The sequence below is a fragment of the Hippocampus comes genome, unplaced genomic scaffold, assembly GCF_001891065.2.
Source record: "Hippocampus comes isolate QL1 unplaced genomic scaffold, H_comes_QL1_v1.1 scaffold174, whole genome shotgun sequence".
In the NCBI taxonomy this organism is placed as follows: domain Eukaryota; kingdom Metazoa; phylum Chordata; class Actinopteri; order Syngnathiformes; family Syngnathidae; genus Hippocampus; species Hippocampus comes.
In genome coordinates, this window is record NW_017805983.1 from 1,667,789 (window position 1) to 1,683,424 (window position 15,636).

General features: G+C 44.3%; 2 protein-coding genes across 2 annotated transcripts; both read left to right on the forward strand.

Annotated features, from left to right (window-relative positions):
- The first annotated feature begins 641 nt into the window (after window positions 1-641).
- Window positions 642-3,601, forward strand: LOC109528663 (tubulin alpha-1A chain). Its single transcript, XM_019891547.1, has 4 exons — window positions 642-1,594; window positions 1,724-1,946; window positions 2,053-2,201; window positions 2,269-3,601. The coding sequence occupies exons 1-4, from the start codon at window positions 1,535-1,537 to the stop codon at window positions 3,247-3,249; spliced, it is 1,413 nt and encodes a 470-aa protein (XP_019747106.1). The 5' UTR covers window positions 642-1,534; the 3' UTR covers window positions 3,250-3,601.
- Window positions 3,602-4,052: 451 nt separating this feature from the next.
- Window positions 4,053-12,519, forward strand: rpgrb (retinitis pigmentosa GTPase regulator b). Its single transcript, XM_019890653.1, has 15 exons — window positions 4,053-4,552; window positions 4,922-5,047; window positions 5,168-5,260; window positions 5,345-5,407; window positions 5,473-5,631; window positions 6,410-6,559; window positions 6,887-7,045; window positions 7,125-7,280; window positions 8,238-8,362; window positions 8,436-8,612; window positions 9,425-9,596; window positions 9,818-9,912; window positions 9,987-10,046; window positions 10,334-11,725; window positions 11,756-12,519. The coding sequence occupies exons 1-15, from the start codon at window positions 4,522-4,524 to the stop codon at window positions 11,984-11,986; spliced, it is 3,189 nt and encodes a 1,062-aa protein (XP_019746212.1). The 5' UTR covers window positions 4,053-4,521; the 3' UTR covers window positions 11,987-12,519.
- The last annotated feature ends 3,117 nt before the right edge of the window (window positions 12,520-15,636 follow it).

The window sequence follows — 15,636 nt, forward strand, 5'->3', positions numbered from 1 at the left end:
GCTGATTTTGGAGTGACTTCAAGAAACAATTAAAACCCCAAAATGAAATTCATGTTTCCAGGTTACAAACTATTCACAATGTTGTTACACTCGGTTACACAGTACTAATGTTTCATATAATTGCTTTATATTCATGGCCGAGAATATTTTTTTTTACTTTCATTTACTTCCAATTGTGTTAGGGTAGAGTGGGTTAGTGTTTGGATTTAAGTACAAACCGAGTTTACACCGCCCCCGGAGGAATGGGAAATCCACAGTGAATGCTTCCCACCACCTTGTGAAGGATGGACAATGTGCACTAAATGGAGAGGATTTCAGTGTTGGTGAAATTAGACGGCCATGTTGACAGATTAGTGCATCTAATTGTCCTCCAAAAGGAGATGTGCCGTGCAAGTCAACAAAAAGTAACCAGGGAAGCTGAATGGCGGCTGTTACCAGGCTACCTTGGAAGGCACAAATCAAGTCAAACATGAAATGGTCACAAAACCAAACATCTTCAGCTTTAGGTGCACGTTATCTCTTTGAGTCTTTAAGGTCCCGAGAACAGTGACTTCCGGCCATGTGGAACCGACAGTCTCGTCAGGTCCATCGGAACCCTGTGAAGTTCAACCCTACTTTTCTTCTATGTTAATCGAGAGAGGTAAAGTCAACTACAGCCGCGTTCTTGATTGATTGAAATTTTGTTGTTTCAGGAGGAAAAAAAACGCTGGTAGTCAGCGTGGGAAAAACATACAAAGGAAAACGTTGGATGGCCTTTATTTCGACTGTTCAACCTCATCCCGAGCTTGAAATGAACTGAATATGGTCGTACAAGTCCTACGGGACATTGCAATCTCTAGAAGCACAAAAACGCTGTTGGCTGGTCTTTGTCCACAATTTGCCCAAAATATAGTGTAGAAGACGAAACACCTAACCGCCATGTGTCTTTACAATAACAGCAATCAGTTCACAACATGAGCAAAGCTCATTGACACATTGTTGAGCCGATGCTAGCTAGCTCTAAACAGCAACATGTAACCTGAAACGTTTGTATTTCTTCTTCTCGGTATGATCACTTTGTAAGCAAATCAAAGAGGGAAACTAGTTTGTGTGCACAGAAGTTTTTTGTTTTTGTGCAATGTTATGAAAATGGGCATTGTATATAATTCAGAGTAAATAGTTATTCTTACAAGTCTGTACTTTATTACTTAAGCTTCAGTTGAATCACTGCTCTCGTTATGTCTCGTGTCTTTCAATCTTTTCTTACACAAGTATCTGTACTTATACACACTTAAACACAGAGTGTGAAGAATTAAATAGGCAGGTGTATGTAAGATGTGAAACACAAGGAGATGCAGAAGTTGCGCGTCGCATTTCACAGCACAGCCACTCGTTGCTGGTTACTAACAACAACCATTGTCAGAGGTCAGACTTGTGTGAGCCTTTCGGTGCACCTCCTCCAATAGTGTTTGCTTCCGTAGCTCCTTCGGTTGCCACAACATGCCAGGTTGTTGCCAGGCAACGGTGCACTTATAAAACAGCGTCCCGCTTTTGGATGCAACAACATCCCCAAGCTCTCGTCTCAGGTGAACAAGAGACCACTTCAGCAGTCATGGTGAGAAGTGAACACAAACATTCCGATCGATTCACGCGTAAATCAAACTTAAGTTGTTACTTGGAAAAGATTTACGACAGTGTAGGGTTTAGTTCTTGTTCTTGACCTCTGAACAACATCTCTCTGCAGCGTGAATGTATCTCCGTCCACGTTGGCCAGGCTGGGGCTCAGATTGGCAATGCATGCTGGGAGCTGTATTGTCTGGAGCATGGCATCCAGCCGGACGGGCAGATGCCCAGCGACAAGACCATCGGAGGAGGAGATGACTCCTTCAACACCTTCTTCAGTGAGACCGGAGCTGGCAAACACGTTCCCAGAGCAGTCTTTGTGGACTTGGAGCCCACAGTCATCGGTGAGACGGGACAAGACTGGTGCAAGTAGTTTCGTGAGAGAACAAACCCTCCAGTCATTTACAGTATGCAAAATGTGCATCTGTCAATCTTTGCCTACTGCTGTAGATGAAGTACGCACAGGAACCTACCGTCAGCTCTTCCATCCTGAGCAGCTGATCACTGGAAAGGAAGATGCAGCCAACAACTACGCCCGAGGTCACTACACTATTGGCAAGGAGATCATTGACCTCGTTCTGGACAGGGTTCGAAAACTGGTGAGCTTTACTGGATAATCTAATCAGAGGTACGTTTTTCGACATATGACTGTCTTCACTCTGGCAGGCTGACCAATGCACTGGACTCCAAGGTTTTCTTATCTTCCACTCATTTGGAGGAGGAACTGGCTCTGGCTTCACTTCTCTGCTCATGGAACGTCTCTCGGTGGATTATGGCAAGAAGTCCAAACTGGAGTTTGCCATCTATCCGGCACCTCAGGTGTCAACGGCTGTTGTGGAGCCATACAACTCCATTCTGACCACACACACCACCCTGGAGCACTCCGACTGTGCTTTCATGGTGGACAACGAAGCCATCTACGATATTTGCCGTAGGAACCTGGACATTGAGCGTCCCACCTACACCAATCTCAACAGGCTGATCGGTCAGATTGTCTCCTCCATCACCGCCTCGCTGCGCTTTGACGGCGCTCTGAATGTGGACTTGACAGAGTTTCAGACCAACCTGGTGCCTTACCCACGCATCCACTTCCCCTTGGCGACCTATGCTCCCGTCATCTCGGCAGAGAAGGCATACCATGAGCAGCTCTCCGTCGCAGAGATCACCAACGCCTGTTTCGAGCCAGCCAATCAGATGGTGAAATGTGACCCTCGCCATGGCAAGTACATGGCATGCTGTCTGCTTTATCGCGGTGACGTGGTGCCCAAAGATGTCAACTCCGCCATCGCCACCATCAAAACTAAGCGCACCATCCAGTTTGTGGACTGGTGTCCCACCGGCTTCAAGGTGGGTATCAACTACCAGCCTCCAACTGTAGTCCCTGGGGGAGACCTGGCCAAGGTCCAGAGAGCCGTGTGCATGTTGAGCAACACCACTGCTATCGCCGAGGCATGGGCCCGACTGGACCACAAGTTTGACCTGATGTACGCCAAGAGGGCCTTTGTGCACTGGTACGTTGGCGAGGGGATGGAGGAGGGAGAGTTCTCCGAAGCCAGAGAGGACATGGCTGCCCTGGAGAAGGACTACGAGGAGGTGGGCACAGACACCATCGGGGATGAAGAGGAGGAAGAGGGGGAAGAGTACTAACTGTAAATGCAACACTATTTACTATTTACAATTCACTATTTAACATTCTCAGGCTTTTGCTCTGTCGCATGTGAAGTGATTCTTTGTATTTAAATATTTTTCACTGTATGAAATAGTAACTGTTCAACTGATGTAAAATGCAATACTGTATCATGTTTGCCCTGCTCTCCTCCGCTTGTACGATTGCATAACGAGAAGCTCAAAGCACATCTCAGGTGAACCAACAAGTCTGTTGCTGGGTGACCGGCAATTCAGACCTCACAAGAACTTTGTCGAATGAATTGGTTCATTGTTGTGACTGTCTTTATTCAACAACACAATTTTATAATTGCCAATAAATTCTCTCAAACTACACAGTGTTCTCAAACTCATTTTTGTCGTGGAACACATCATAGTTATGGCTTCCCACAGAGGCCAGTAAAACCTGTTCAGATATTACATTTATTTTAAAAGCAGGATTGGTAACACAAAATGCTTGCAATGTCTCAAATGTTGAGACATTGCAAGCAATGTTGAGGCATTGCAAGCAAAGTGAAGACAATTTGCAATTTTGTTATTTTAGCAAGAAACATAAAATTGGCACACATAAATTGCTTTTGCGAGCCACATAAAATGATGTGACGTCCAGATCTGGCCCCTGGTGCTTGAGTTTGATTTGTGTTCCGTTTGACACTCCACTCTTGAGTTCTAACTTTAATAGCGTCATGGAAAAAAATCTGTCTTGTGGTCTTATAATTAGATACATCAGCAATACACGGCATAACTTGAAACCTGGAGAATGAACCACTACATCAGGTGTGCCCAAGTCCAGTGCTGCAAAGCCCCTGTCCTGACAGTTTTAAATGTTTAACCTCCTCCAACACACCTGATTAAAAGATCTTCTGATCAGCAAGCTTTGCAGCTACTGCACTACACCGTCAAACGATACAGTTCATTGCTCCATATGAATTACAGTATAACAATGACAATACAAATTAACATCAGCATGTTGGTGCGGCTCTGGACAAGTGTTACATTTTCTCACATGATGACCCCTTCGGAAAATTATTAGTTATGAAATCAAATGAACCCCCTTACGTTTTGAAAACGTGTCTCTAACTCATTTGAAGTTTGCAGGAGCGACAGCGAAGTTAAATCGTGTACTGGCCTTTTAAGGGTTACGTATATGTAGTCAAGGCAATGTTGTGTTTACTTCCGGGTTATCGTCGCTCAAACTAGAGGGACGCAAACACGCCCAAGGCGCGGAGCAAAGCGGATTAAAGTCCCGCAGAGATGGCGGGGGAGGAGATGGATCACATTCCTGGTAAGTAGAAAGCTTATTTTACCTTTTTAACGTGTGTTTGATTTAAAGTCCTCTCAGCTGCCGTCGTTCATTACAGCGGCCAAATGGTATACAGTACAGGATGAAAAAGTTCTCGTTTGAAAACAACGTTAAAGTCGAAACGTCATGTATTTAAATGACCGCTTCTCTGTCAATGACTCGCACATTTAAGGTTCATTTGATACAATACGACGCACAGTTTCCTAACTAAAATTATGATGATTTAAATCTTTTTTTTAACTAACTTATATACATTGGCTTTTCTGTTCAACATTTGGTGGTGATGAATTCGTGCAAACAACAAAGGAAACGAACCAAAACAAAACATTTTCCTCTGTCATCGACTTGCAGAATCCGGAGCAGTTTTCACATTCGGGAAGAGTAAATTTGCAGACAACGTTCCCAGTAAATTTTGGCTTAAAAATGATGTTCCTCGAAAAATAGCCTGTGGTGATGAGCATACGGCCTTGTTAACAAGTAGGTAACTGCTCATCTCTCCTTTGTAACAATTGTAGCTTCGGCATCTGTTAAACTATATCATGAGTTTTGTTTACTAGTGAAACATTTTTACAGCAGCCCTTGTGTTTATCTTCACAGAAAATGGGAAACTATTCATGTTTGGCAGCAACAATTGGGGACAGCTCGGTCTGGGATCCAAGATGACAGTCAAGAAGCCCACTTGTGTCAGAGGTCTGCCTCTTGTCAACCAATTGTGACCAGCATACCGATCCAATGTGGACTGAATTGTGCTTCGTGTGTATTGTTTGTGTTCAGCTCTCAAGTCAGAAAAAATCCAACTCGTGGCCTGTGGAAGAAACCATACGCTCATCTGTACAGGTCAGAATCACATAATCGCATGGAGACTTTTTGCCACTCTTCTCACATCTTCCTTTCCTCTCTAGCTCAGGGGCATGTGTACGCCACAGGCGGCAACAGTGAGGGTCAACTGGGTCTCGGCGACTGCGATGAGCGAACGTCCTTCCAGAGACTGAAGTTCTTTGATTCCTGCGGGCCAATCAAAATGCTTGCTGCTGGCTCAAACACATCAGCTGCCCTCACTGGTGAGACACTTGAGGACTCACATGTCAGCTGTCGATGGCAGTTGTAGCTGCAGTGACTCATGGGAGTCAAGTCAATTATATTTCTCTAGCGCCATTTTGCGACAGAGATGATCATTGTGCACAATGAACAGATCAAGAAGCACACTCCTACGTGAAAGAAAACCAACTGAACCCAAAATGAGCAAGCATTTCAAGTCAAGTCAGTTTTATTGTCAAATATGCTCTATGTGCAACATACAGCACAGATGAAATTACTTTCCTCTCTCACCCACAGTGCAAACATGTAGTGCACTGAAACACACACAGCTAAAAATCATGGCAGCAACCTGAACTGCATAAAAATACATAAATATGACATAAATATGAACAAATAAACATTAAATAGCAACAACAGACAACCAAGGGCACTTGTGATTATTGCGGGTTACACCTTAGGTAGTAAATTGTTTAGGTGCAATAATCGGATGTCAGATGCTGGGGTGGGGGGGACGGAGTGCGGGCAGAACATGGAGGGAGTTGAGTCTCCTGACCGCTTGGTGGAATAAAGCACAGAGACGTTGCAGTCTTGGCGGCGAGGACAAGGAAAACGCCCTCTTCGGAAGAAACCCTGGCTCTCTGAGGTGATAGGAGAACTATGGGCACAACAACAATAGAAATAGTCCCATGATGATACTGGGCCACTTCCAACATCACCTTCCCTTGGCTCACCACCGTAAATTGAAAGCAGATCATGTCGAATGGTGATTGCTTTTCTTTTTCCCCATCTCCTCATCTAAAGAGAGCGGTAAGCTGTTCATGTGGGGGGACAACTCAGAGGGTCAAGTCGGCTTGGGGAAGGAGAGCCATGCATGTTCGCCTCAGGAGGTCAGCGCGGGACAGCCCATCGCATGGGTGTCCTGTGGATACTACCACTCTGCGTATGTGACAGGTGTGCTAAAATATTTGGAAACCGTATCTGGAATATATATGAAATAACAATAATATATATGTGGAAGCCGATTGGAGAAATGGATGCTTTCTGCTTTTCTGAACATTTTGGAAATGCCAGAAACAAACAAAAAAATATTACATATGGTCTATTTAGCAATGCAATTTTGTAGCTTATGAATGATCTAACGGCTCACTTCTTTGTCAGTCACAGTCAGGAGTCATGACAGCTAAGCACGTAGTTTACTGCCCACTATTTTGGATTTTAGTAAATCGGGCTCCATGTTTTTTTATCTGTTCTTGAGAAACATATATTTGTGACTGTTAGCGGACGGAGCTCTGTACACATTCGGAGAGCGGGACAGTGGTAAACTGGGTCTGGGAACAGACCAGCTGGCTCATCATCGATTCCCTCAAATTGTGAAGAGCATGCCTGAGCCGGTCACTCAGGTGGCCTGTGGTGGCGGACACACTGTGGCCATTACAGGTAAGAACAAAAAACAAAAACAAAAGAATTGTGTTGAGTAGACTTATTGGCAGCCACAATTGTGTTCTCTGTCTTCTAGAGAATGGAGTTTATGCCTTCGGCCTGGGTCAGTTTGGTCAGCTGGGCCATGGCACATTCATATTTGAATCACGGCTGCCGCGCCAGATAGAGCACTTCAAGAAAGGTCGAGTGTGCCAGGTGGCATGCGGCGAGAACCACTCAGCGGTCATCACAGGTGTCTTGACAGCTGCGCTCTTGTTCTGTCCCGTATCGTCGGTGAAATGGGAACCAAAAGCAAACATTTTAAATTACTTTGAATTATTTGAAAGTAGGGCTGCAACTAATACTCTTTTAATAATCGATTAATCTGTCGATTAATCAGTGAATAGGATTAAAAAAAAATCCATGTTTCCATTTCCACGACATTATTTCAAATTGACAGTGCAGAAAATGCACAAACATACATTACCGGTAATTATGCTTCACTTACTGGTTTGATTCATAACACATCAGAAAAAAGGCAAAAATGTTCATCATTGTTTTCCATAATAAAAATAGATTTTTTAAAATTTTTTGATTCAACACAAAGATAATCAGTCTGCTTTCAAGGAGGACTGCACAAAATGCAGAATATTTACTGAAATTTGGCAATTTCAAATTAAAAGGGGAAAATAAATGATTCCTTGAAAAAAAATTAATTTGATAATTGATGACTTGTCAATTAATGAAGTGTTGCACCTGTATTTGAAACTAAATGCAAAAATTTTAATTGCTGTCAAATTGCTCTCGACCTCGAATTGCAAGGTTCAGGCCTCACCTGTTTTTGGCATTTGGTCAAGTAAAATCTTCAATTTGAGCCCGTCCGTCAATTTCAGTCGACAGCAGAATGCGGAATTGGACAGAATGGTGGCCCTCTCAGATAGATGAAAGTGGATTGATTAATATGCTTGATTCTTATTCCACAATATTAATCAGAATACTGTTCCGTGTTTAGACTAGCAGGGCTACATACAAAATATCCTTATTTAGTTTCGTACAATTGGTGACATCTTTATAATTACTTTTTAAAAGTCACACAAACACAATCTTATTATTTTTTTAATGAATTTATCTTTGTTTCCTTTTTATTTATCCTACCACCCCATTTCATTTTTTAAGGTGCTATGAAAATGAAGGTTATTTCTGTTTTCAGAGAGGGGTCTGCTTTACACCTTTGGTGACGGCAGACATGGCAAACTGGGTCTGGGAGAAGAAAACTTCACCAACCAGTTCAAGCCAACTCTGTGTCCGCGCTTCATCAAGTGCCAGGTCCAGGAAGTATGTTGTTTCCTTCACACGGACTCACACATGGGTGACCATCACAAAGCTTGAATGATGGGACCGCTTGCAGGCAGTTTGCGGCGGTTGCCACATGGTCGTGCTGGCGCGACCCAGAGACGCGAGCTGCGGCGCGGTCTTGCTGGAAGACAATGACGTGACTGAGGATTACCTGGAGAAGCCGTATGTGGAGCTACTGGGGGACCTGGGCGACACCTCCAACCCGGCCCGTGTTCGCCGCAGGGAAAGGGTGGGTTGAACACATGCACATGTACTTCTGCTAAGGCGTGGCGAGGCAAAGCAAGGCAGTTTTATTTCCAGTGTATTGTGCGTTTCATACACAAGGTAGCTCAATGTGCTTCACAGAGTTACAAAACAATATTTAAAGGCAACTGAATTTGACGACAGTTAAGAAAAACACTCATTTAAAAGATTTAAAAGCAAAATAGAGAATTAAAAAGTACTTTGCTAAAATTGCTAACAGAATGTACAGAGCAAGAGCATGGTTTTGGAAAAGATGACCACAAATACTCTAAAAGACCTTAATCATGGGGGTGGGGGCATAGTTTTTCACCTGGATTTAAAAGCATTTCCACTTGGAGCTAACTTCAGCTCTGTTGGCATCTTATTCCACTTGCATGCAGCATAACAGTTGAATGCTGCTGCACCATGTTTGCTTTGAACACTGGGCTCCACTCATTGTCCTGAGTCTGCTGACCTCAGAACTCGGTTTAAATTCATAAGAATTTCTATAAGAATTTCTTTCATGTGTTCAGGTCTTAAGCTATTCAGTGATCTATAGGCCAGAAGCATAATTGTAAAATCTATTCTACAGCTGGCTGGGAGCCAGTCTAAAGTCTCTAGAACTAGAGTAATATGTTCTGATCTCTTTGTTCTGGTCAGGACTTTACTTTATTGCTGAAATTAATTTCTTCAGTTTTGTTTTGATTTAGTTCAAGGAAATGGTGGTTCAGCCAGTTTTTAGTTTGTTTTAAACAGTGACACAGGACCATAGTTTAGTGAAGCTAGGTATGTTGTGCTTTGTCAATCGCACCACCAAAGGAACATTTACCGGAGCAGTTAGGCACCATGTCCGGAACATCGCCCACGGTGACGTCAAGCTACCTCCAGCCACCACCTCCCGTCTTGAGCCACACCACCGTGCCCAACCTGCCTTCATCAGAACTGGCCCACAGAAAGGTGCTCCATAGCGCTCATCGACATGGCAACAAGGGTATCTACCTCACTCCATCTTCTCTGGTTCACTGACCGGCAAACACCCGGTAATATGAAAAAGAATGTGGCAGTATTAGATATTAGACAGTTTCATCTCTATACTGGTCCATATGCAGCATCATATACTTGCTGTGACATCCTTCCGGATGAATGTCACCGTTTTTTCAGAAGATTTGATTGACTAATGCTTGTTCCTCAAACTGTGTTGTACATGATTAGAACCGTCTGCGGGCCAGGGTGACGACATTGTGGAGAGCCTGAGTGACACAGACAGTGTGAAAGGTTTGGGAGAAACTACAGATTTCCTCAACATGGTGAGAGAACAAAAGCCCCAGCAGCCAAAGTGGTGTTTGTGCTTACGGCTACTCTCGTGTTTTCCGGTTAACAGACCCATATGATGAAGATGGACCCTGGTGATAAGATACTCACGCTTTCTCCACTTCACAAGGTGACTCACACGTGTTTTGATGACCCTCTTAGATCTTTACACGTGAGCTTCCAATACAACAGATCTTTTCCATTCTACATTCTGCTGAGGATTTCTCTTTTATAGCGATTCGTAGTGCTGTCACTCACAAGTGTCAGCTCCAAGAGAACAACTGACTCCTTCCCACCTTGTAGCCATTTATCCTCAGGTTTTATGACTTGAGATTGTGTGATTGTTCTGTCCTGCCTTTCCATACTCGCTAATGCATGCCTCTTTTCTATCCTCTTTCTCTCTGGTTCCTGGTATAGAAGAAGGGTAAACACGGTAAAACCTTAACGAGTCAGAAAGAGAAACCATTAAAAGAGAGCAAACTCTCGGAGCGGCCTGGCTTCTCTTCAACGTCGCTATCCCATAAGCGTGAGGTTGTGGCTGCTCGCACAGCGGCACCCACCAAGCTCATGAAGAGCTCAAGTGCTCGCTCTCAGAAGATGACCAAGCAGAACAAGGAGAACCGTATCGCAGCTTCCATGCAGGGTTCAGCAGACCTCAAAGCAGCGGGCAGACGGCAGCTTCAGCCATCGGCATCCACGATTCAGCAAGAGAAACCCGAACGGGAACAAAAAGCCATTTCAAAACAATACAAAGGAAAACCAACCCGAGTCACAAAGCAGTTTTCAGAAATCAGTTTAAGCGATGCGTGTGAATTGAGCTCACAAGAGCGGCCTGAGGGGAAAGCTAAACCCAAGCAAATCTGCTCCAAAGATCCTAAAACATCAAAAAATGGGAGAAACAGAAAAGAGGCGGAGTCCAAAAATGCTGAAGATATGTCGTCTTTGCACCTGGTCGCTGGAGCTGCTTCGTTGCTCCAGGAGGTGGCGGCCTTCACTTTGCCTTCGCCGTCTGAGAGCAGCCACCATGTCACCTCGGACAGAGCGACTCTATCTGACAGCAATCGCTCTGCCTTGAGTGTCAGCAGCAGTCCTTCATCCGAAAGAGGAAGACAAAGCCTTCAGGACTCAGTCAAACAGGACAAGGAGGACGTTGACCAGGACGGACAGACAGAGGTTGAAGAGGAAGAGCGGGTGAGCAAGGTGACAAGTGGAAGCGAGCAAGAGGTCACGGCAAGTCAAAACTCTGAGAAAGTCACTGAACAAGACGATAGTGACACTCTTAAGCCAGAAGACAAGTCAGGAACTGATGAGGAGGAAGAAGGTGAAAGTGTTGAGGGGGGGGAGGAAGAAGAAGAGGAAGAAGAAGAAGAGGAAGAAGAGGAGAAAACCCAACCTCTTGGAAAAGAAACAGAGGACAAAGAGAAAGAGAGCAAAGATTTGAGTGTTGAAGAAGAGACAGAAGAAGGGGAGGAAGAGTCGGGTCATGAATCAGAAGGTGAAGACAAGGAGGAGCATAGAAGTGAGGAGGAAGAGGAAGTGGAGGAAGAAGAGTCTGCTTCTTTGAAGGAAAGTGATAATGACATGTGTGAAGAAGAGGAAGAGGGGGAAAGCAGTGAGGAAGGAGAAAGTGGAAATGAATCAGGAGAAGGTGAGGAAGAGAAGACTGAAGAAGAGGAGGGGGAAGAGGAGGAGGAGGAAAATGAAGAAGAGGAGAATAGGAGTGAAGAGGAAGGGGATGATGAAGAGGAAGAGAGTGAAGAGGAGGAGGAGGAGGAGGGGGAGAGCGGAGAGGAGGAGGAGGAGAGTGAAGGTGAGAAGGAGGAGGAGGAGGAGAGTGAAGATGAGGAGGAGGAGGAGAGTGAAGATGAGGAGACTGCAGACGAGGGCAAGACTGAAGAGGAGGAGCAAGAAAGTGAGGATGAAGAGGAAGAGGAGGAGGAGGAGGAAGAGGTAAAAAAGAAACTAGCTAAAGCTCAGAGACGACCGAGGTCAGCATTCAAAGGTAATGCAGCTGGCGAGTCAGAAGAGTTCTGGGATGACGTTCTACCGCAGTACCTCAACCTCAGATAACCCTTACGCAATATTCTTGTTCTATTTTGATTGGAACTCTTCATGCCTAAACCAATGCAATTGTTCTTTATTTGATTTCAACCTGCATTTTGGAATAAATGGTCGTTTTAATTTTTTTTTATTGTGATATGAAATGCAGTGGCGTTTGAGCATTTTGGACCTGGGCCTTGAATAGGGACGTAGGGATCCTCTTCCACCTTTAAATACCACCACTACTGTATTACACTGCAAAATAATACTGTATATAAAAAGCACAAATGGACACTGTGTATTTGAGGATGGATCATGACTAAAGCAAGAAAAATCATTGAACAACTCCAAACCTCTTCGGTACGTTCCAAAATAGCAATTGACAATCAATATTTATCTAATAACATGACAAAAGCATTAAAACTTGTCACCTGCATGTTGTTATGATTCCCACTTGATCTAGGCAGCACACGTCCCGTTTCAATATGATTGTCCGCATATTGCAACGCAGGACAGAAAAATGCCGACATCAAGCTGAGAGTGGTGAATCTGAAATCTGGTTGGGAAAAAAATAAATAAAAACAGCCATTGCCTTATAGTTTGTATGTGTCTTCAGCCAGCACGAATGGCATTGAAGGCAACGGGCAGATTATATTGACATGGCAACACAGATGCCAAACTGATTGGCCCAAAAAATCCTAGCGAACAAATGACAAGAAGCTGGGCAGCCAAGACTCGCACTGTGAAATGTATTTAATACACTGAAATGATTGAATGCAAATGCAAAGTATCTAGGGTAGGTCAGTGCTTCTGATCTTGTTTAGGCCAGCAGACAAGGCCTTGAAGACCCCAACTGCATGCCATTGATGAAATGCTTTCCGACATTCATTTGGGAAGTTTGTTGGGTTTGTTTTTTTTTTTCCCGATGTGTAAATGCCACATGGTAGGGTAAAAATTCAATCTGGACTCACATGCTGTTGCTGCAGGATGAACCTTTTGAATGGCCGCATTCAGTAGCAGGTGGGGCTTGTTTTCTTCCTTCAACCAGATCTTCCTGTTGATGATCCCAACCCCTTCCTCTAGTCAATTCCCATCCATTCTTGCAGTAGCGTTAACTGCTGCTACTCTATCGATTATTGTGTTCTGATTAGGTTAGGTAGAGAAAGACTTTTGAGTCTTAAATATCTTCGTACTCTTGTGTGTCTTAGCTTCACCCATGTCTGACTGAGAGCACAATTGAAAACGCAGATGCTCCTCAACTGCTCTCCTTTGTTTAATTTACAAACTTTTTGTCAGGACTTCACCAAAGAATCCGGTCAGAGTGAGAGTGAAGGTGAGGAAGATGAAGAAGATGAGTCGAATCAGGATTACGATGCAGGAGGAATGCCTGCGCAGGAATTGGGGGAATCTCTGCAGAATGTTGTCAAGCTGTCGGAAGAATTTCCCCCTGTTGGGAAGCCGCACAACGAAGCACCGGAGCTTTTCAGCACAACACCAGAGGGCAATGAGGATGACAACGGTGCCGATGAAAAAAGACTTGGTGACATGCAACCTGCCAATGGGACGGCAGACATTGCCTCAAAGAGCCAATCAGGGTCTACCAAAAAAAAGGTGAACACTTACAAGTAAAATTACTGTACAAATCCTTCTTTCGATTTGGTGTTACGTATCGTTTGGACGGATGTGTGAGGCTATTGGCATTTGACAGAATGTGTAGTTTTTGTAAGCTTCAGATTCCCTTGTCCTTGGCACGCCAGTTAATATTGGAGCAGAGTTGTAAAACTGCTACCTGGCAAGACATCTTTTTTTTCTGTCCTCGACTGTAATTCAGCCCCAGTTTTGAGATTTACGAATGGCCATCACACTGCTTCAATGCGTGTACAATCGACGCCTTCCATGGCAAGCTTCTTGAAACAAGCCACGCAGCATAAGGCCTGCGATTGCCACCAATGGTAAAAACACTGCTCCTATAGAAGGTATTCGCACAAAGTCAGGGAAAGTCAACCAATCACGGCTCACCTGTTTTCTGAGTTTGGTCATATGACATTTGCAAGCTGAGCTGTGATTGGTTATTGGTTATTACCTAAACCCTGAGCAACTCTGATGTCATTTTCAATTGACAGTAAGTGGCAAAATGGCCGCCCCCTGAGATGGATAAAAACAAGTGGATTTTACTGCTTAACTCATCCGCCACACAATGTTTATTGTGGGCACATCAAACATGTGATTGTCTTGAGCTTTATCAGTCTTCCAAGCATCTGTTGAATCAAGCTTTTGTGGATGGTGACTTCCAGTGCAGCCGTCCAGATTAACTTTCCCTGACTTTGCACAAAACACCTGCTCCAGGAGTTGGGTGTTTTCATCAGTGTTGGTCGTAGAAGGCCTCTGCTGCTTGGTTTGTCAAGAACATGCTACCAAATGTTTTGAGACATTTGGTAGCATAAATTGTGCTCCGGCAGCAGTATGACAATCATGGATCTTTTTAAACTGGCGCTGAGCTGCAGTCATGGATGGGAAAACTTCTTGCCTGGTGAGCCTTTTGAAGCGCTGCTGTCAGTTGATGATTGGCTTTCAAAAACTGCAAAGCCTAAATTGTCAAATACTGATGGCCTGACGTCTGTCTGAATAAAAAAAGGAGCCAAATAAATATTTAAAAAACAAGTGTGCAGTGACTTTTAGGACACCCTGCATTTACATATTCGATAATTAGGAATGTGAAAAAGGTGACTGTTCAATTTAACTATTGGATTGCAGGGAATGTCTCAACCGATGTGGTGTGGTCTGTTTCAGCTGTCACTCTTCAGGCGGCTGTCAAACTCAAGTTCCCAGCAGGGCCAGACGCAAACTCCATTACCAGTTTATCTCGGCAGTGCTGATTCACAAAGAAACCTGGCAAGAAGACAGTCCTCTGGAGCCTGCAACCTCCTCTGAGCTCGATCTGTGTGTGCGTGTGTCTGTGTGTGTGTGTGCGTGTGTGTGTGTGTGTGGGTGTGTGTGTGTGTGTGTGTGTGCGCGCGCGTGTGTGTGTGTGTGTGTGTGTGCGCGCGCGTGTGTGTGTGTGTGTGTGTGTGGGTGTGTGTGTGTTTCTGTCTCTCTTTCTCTGTGCCTGAATATTAATCGTCATGCCATTTTAAAAAAAATATTGGAGCACATTTGCACTTTTAGTATGAGCTGCATGTGTATTAATATTCACTGAAATGTGTCAAATTTGTAAAAACCTTTTTTTTTTTTTTTTTTTTTTGCAATGTTAGGTGGGCGCCACGATGATTGACTGGTTAGCACGTTTGCCTCAATGCAGAGATGCAGAGTTCAATTCTGGCTATGGCCTTGCTGTGCGGAGTTTGCATGTTCTCCCTGTGCCTGCGAGGGTTTTGATAAGATAAGATAAGATAAGATAAGAAATCCTTTATTTGTCCCACAATGGAGAAACGTGCATTTGTCCGGGTACTCCTGATTCCTCCCACATTATAAAAACATGCATGGCAGGCTAATGGAACACTCTAAATTGTCCCTAAGTGTGATTATGAGTACAAATAGTTGTTCGTCTATGTGTGCCCTGTGATTGGCTGGCAACCAGTTCAGGGTGTCCCCTGCTTACTGCCCGAAGACAGCTGGGATAGGCTCCAGCGCACCCGCAACTCTTGTGAGGAAAAGCGGATTAGAGAATGGATGAATGGATG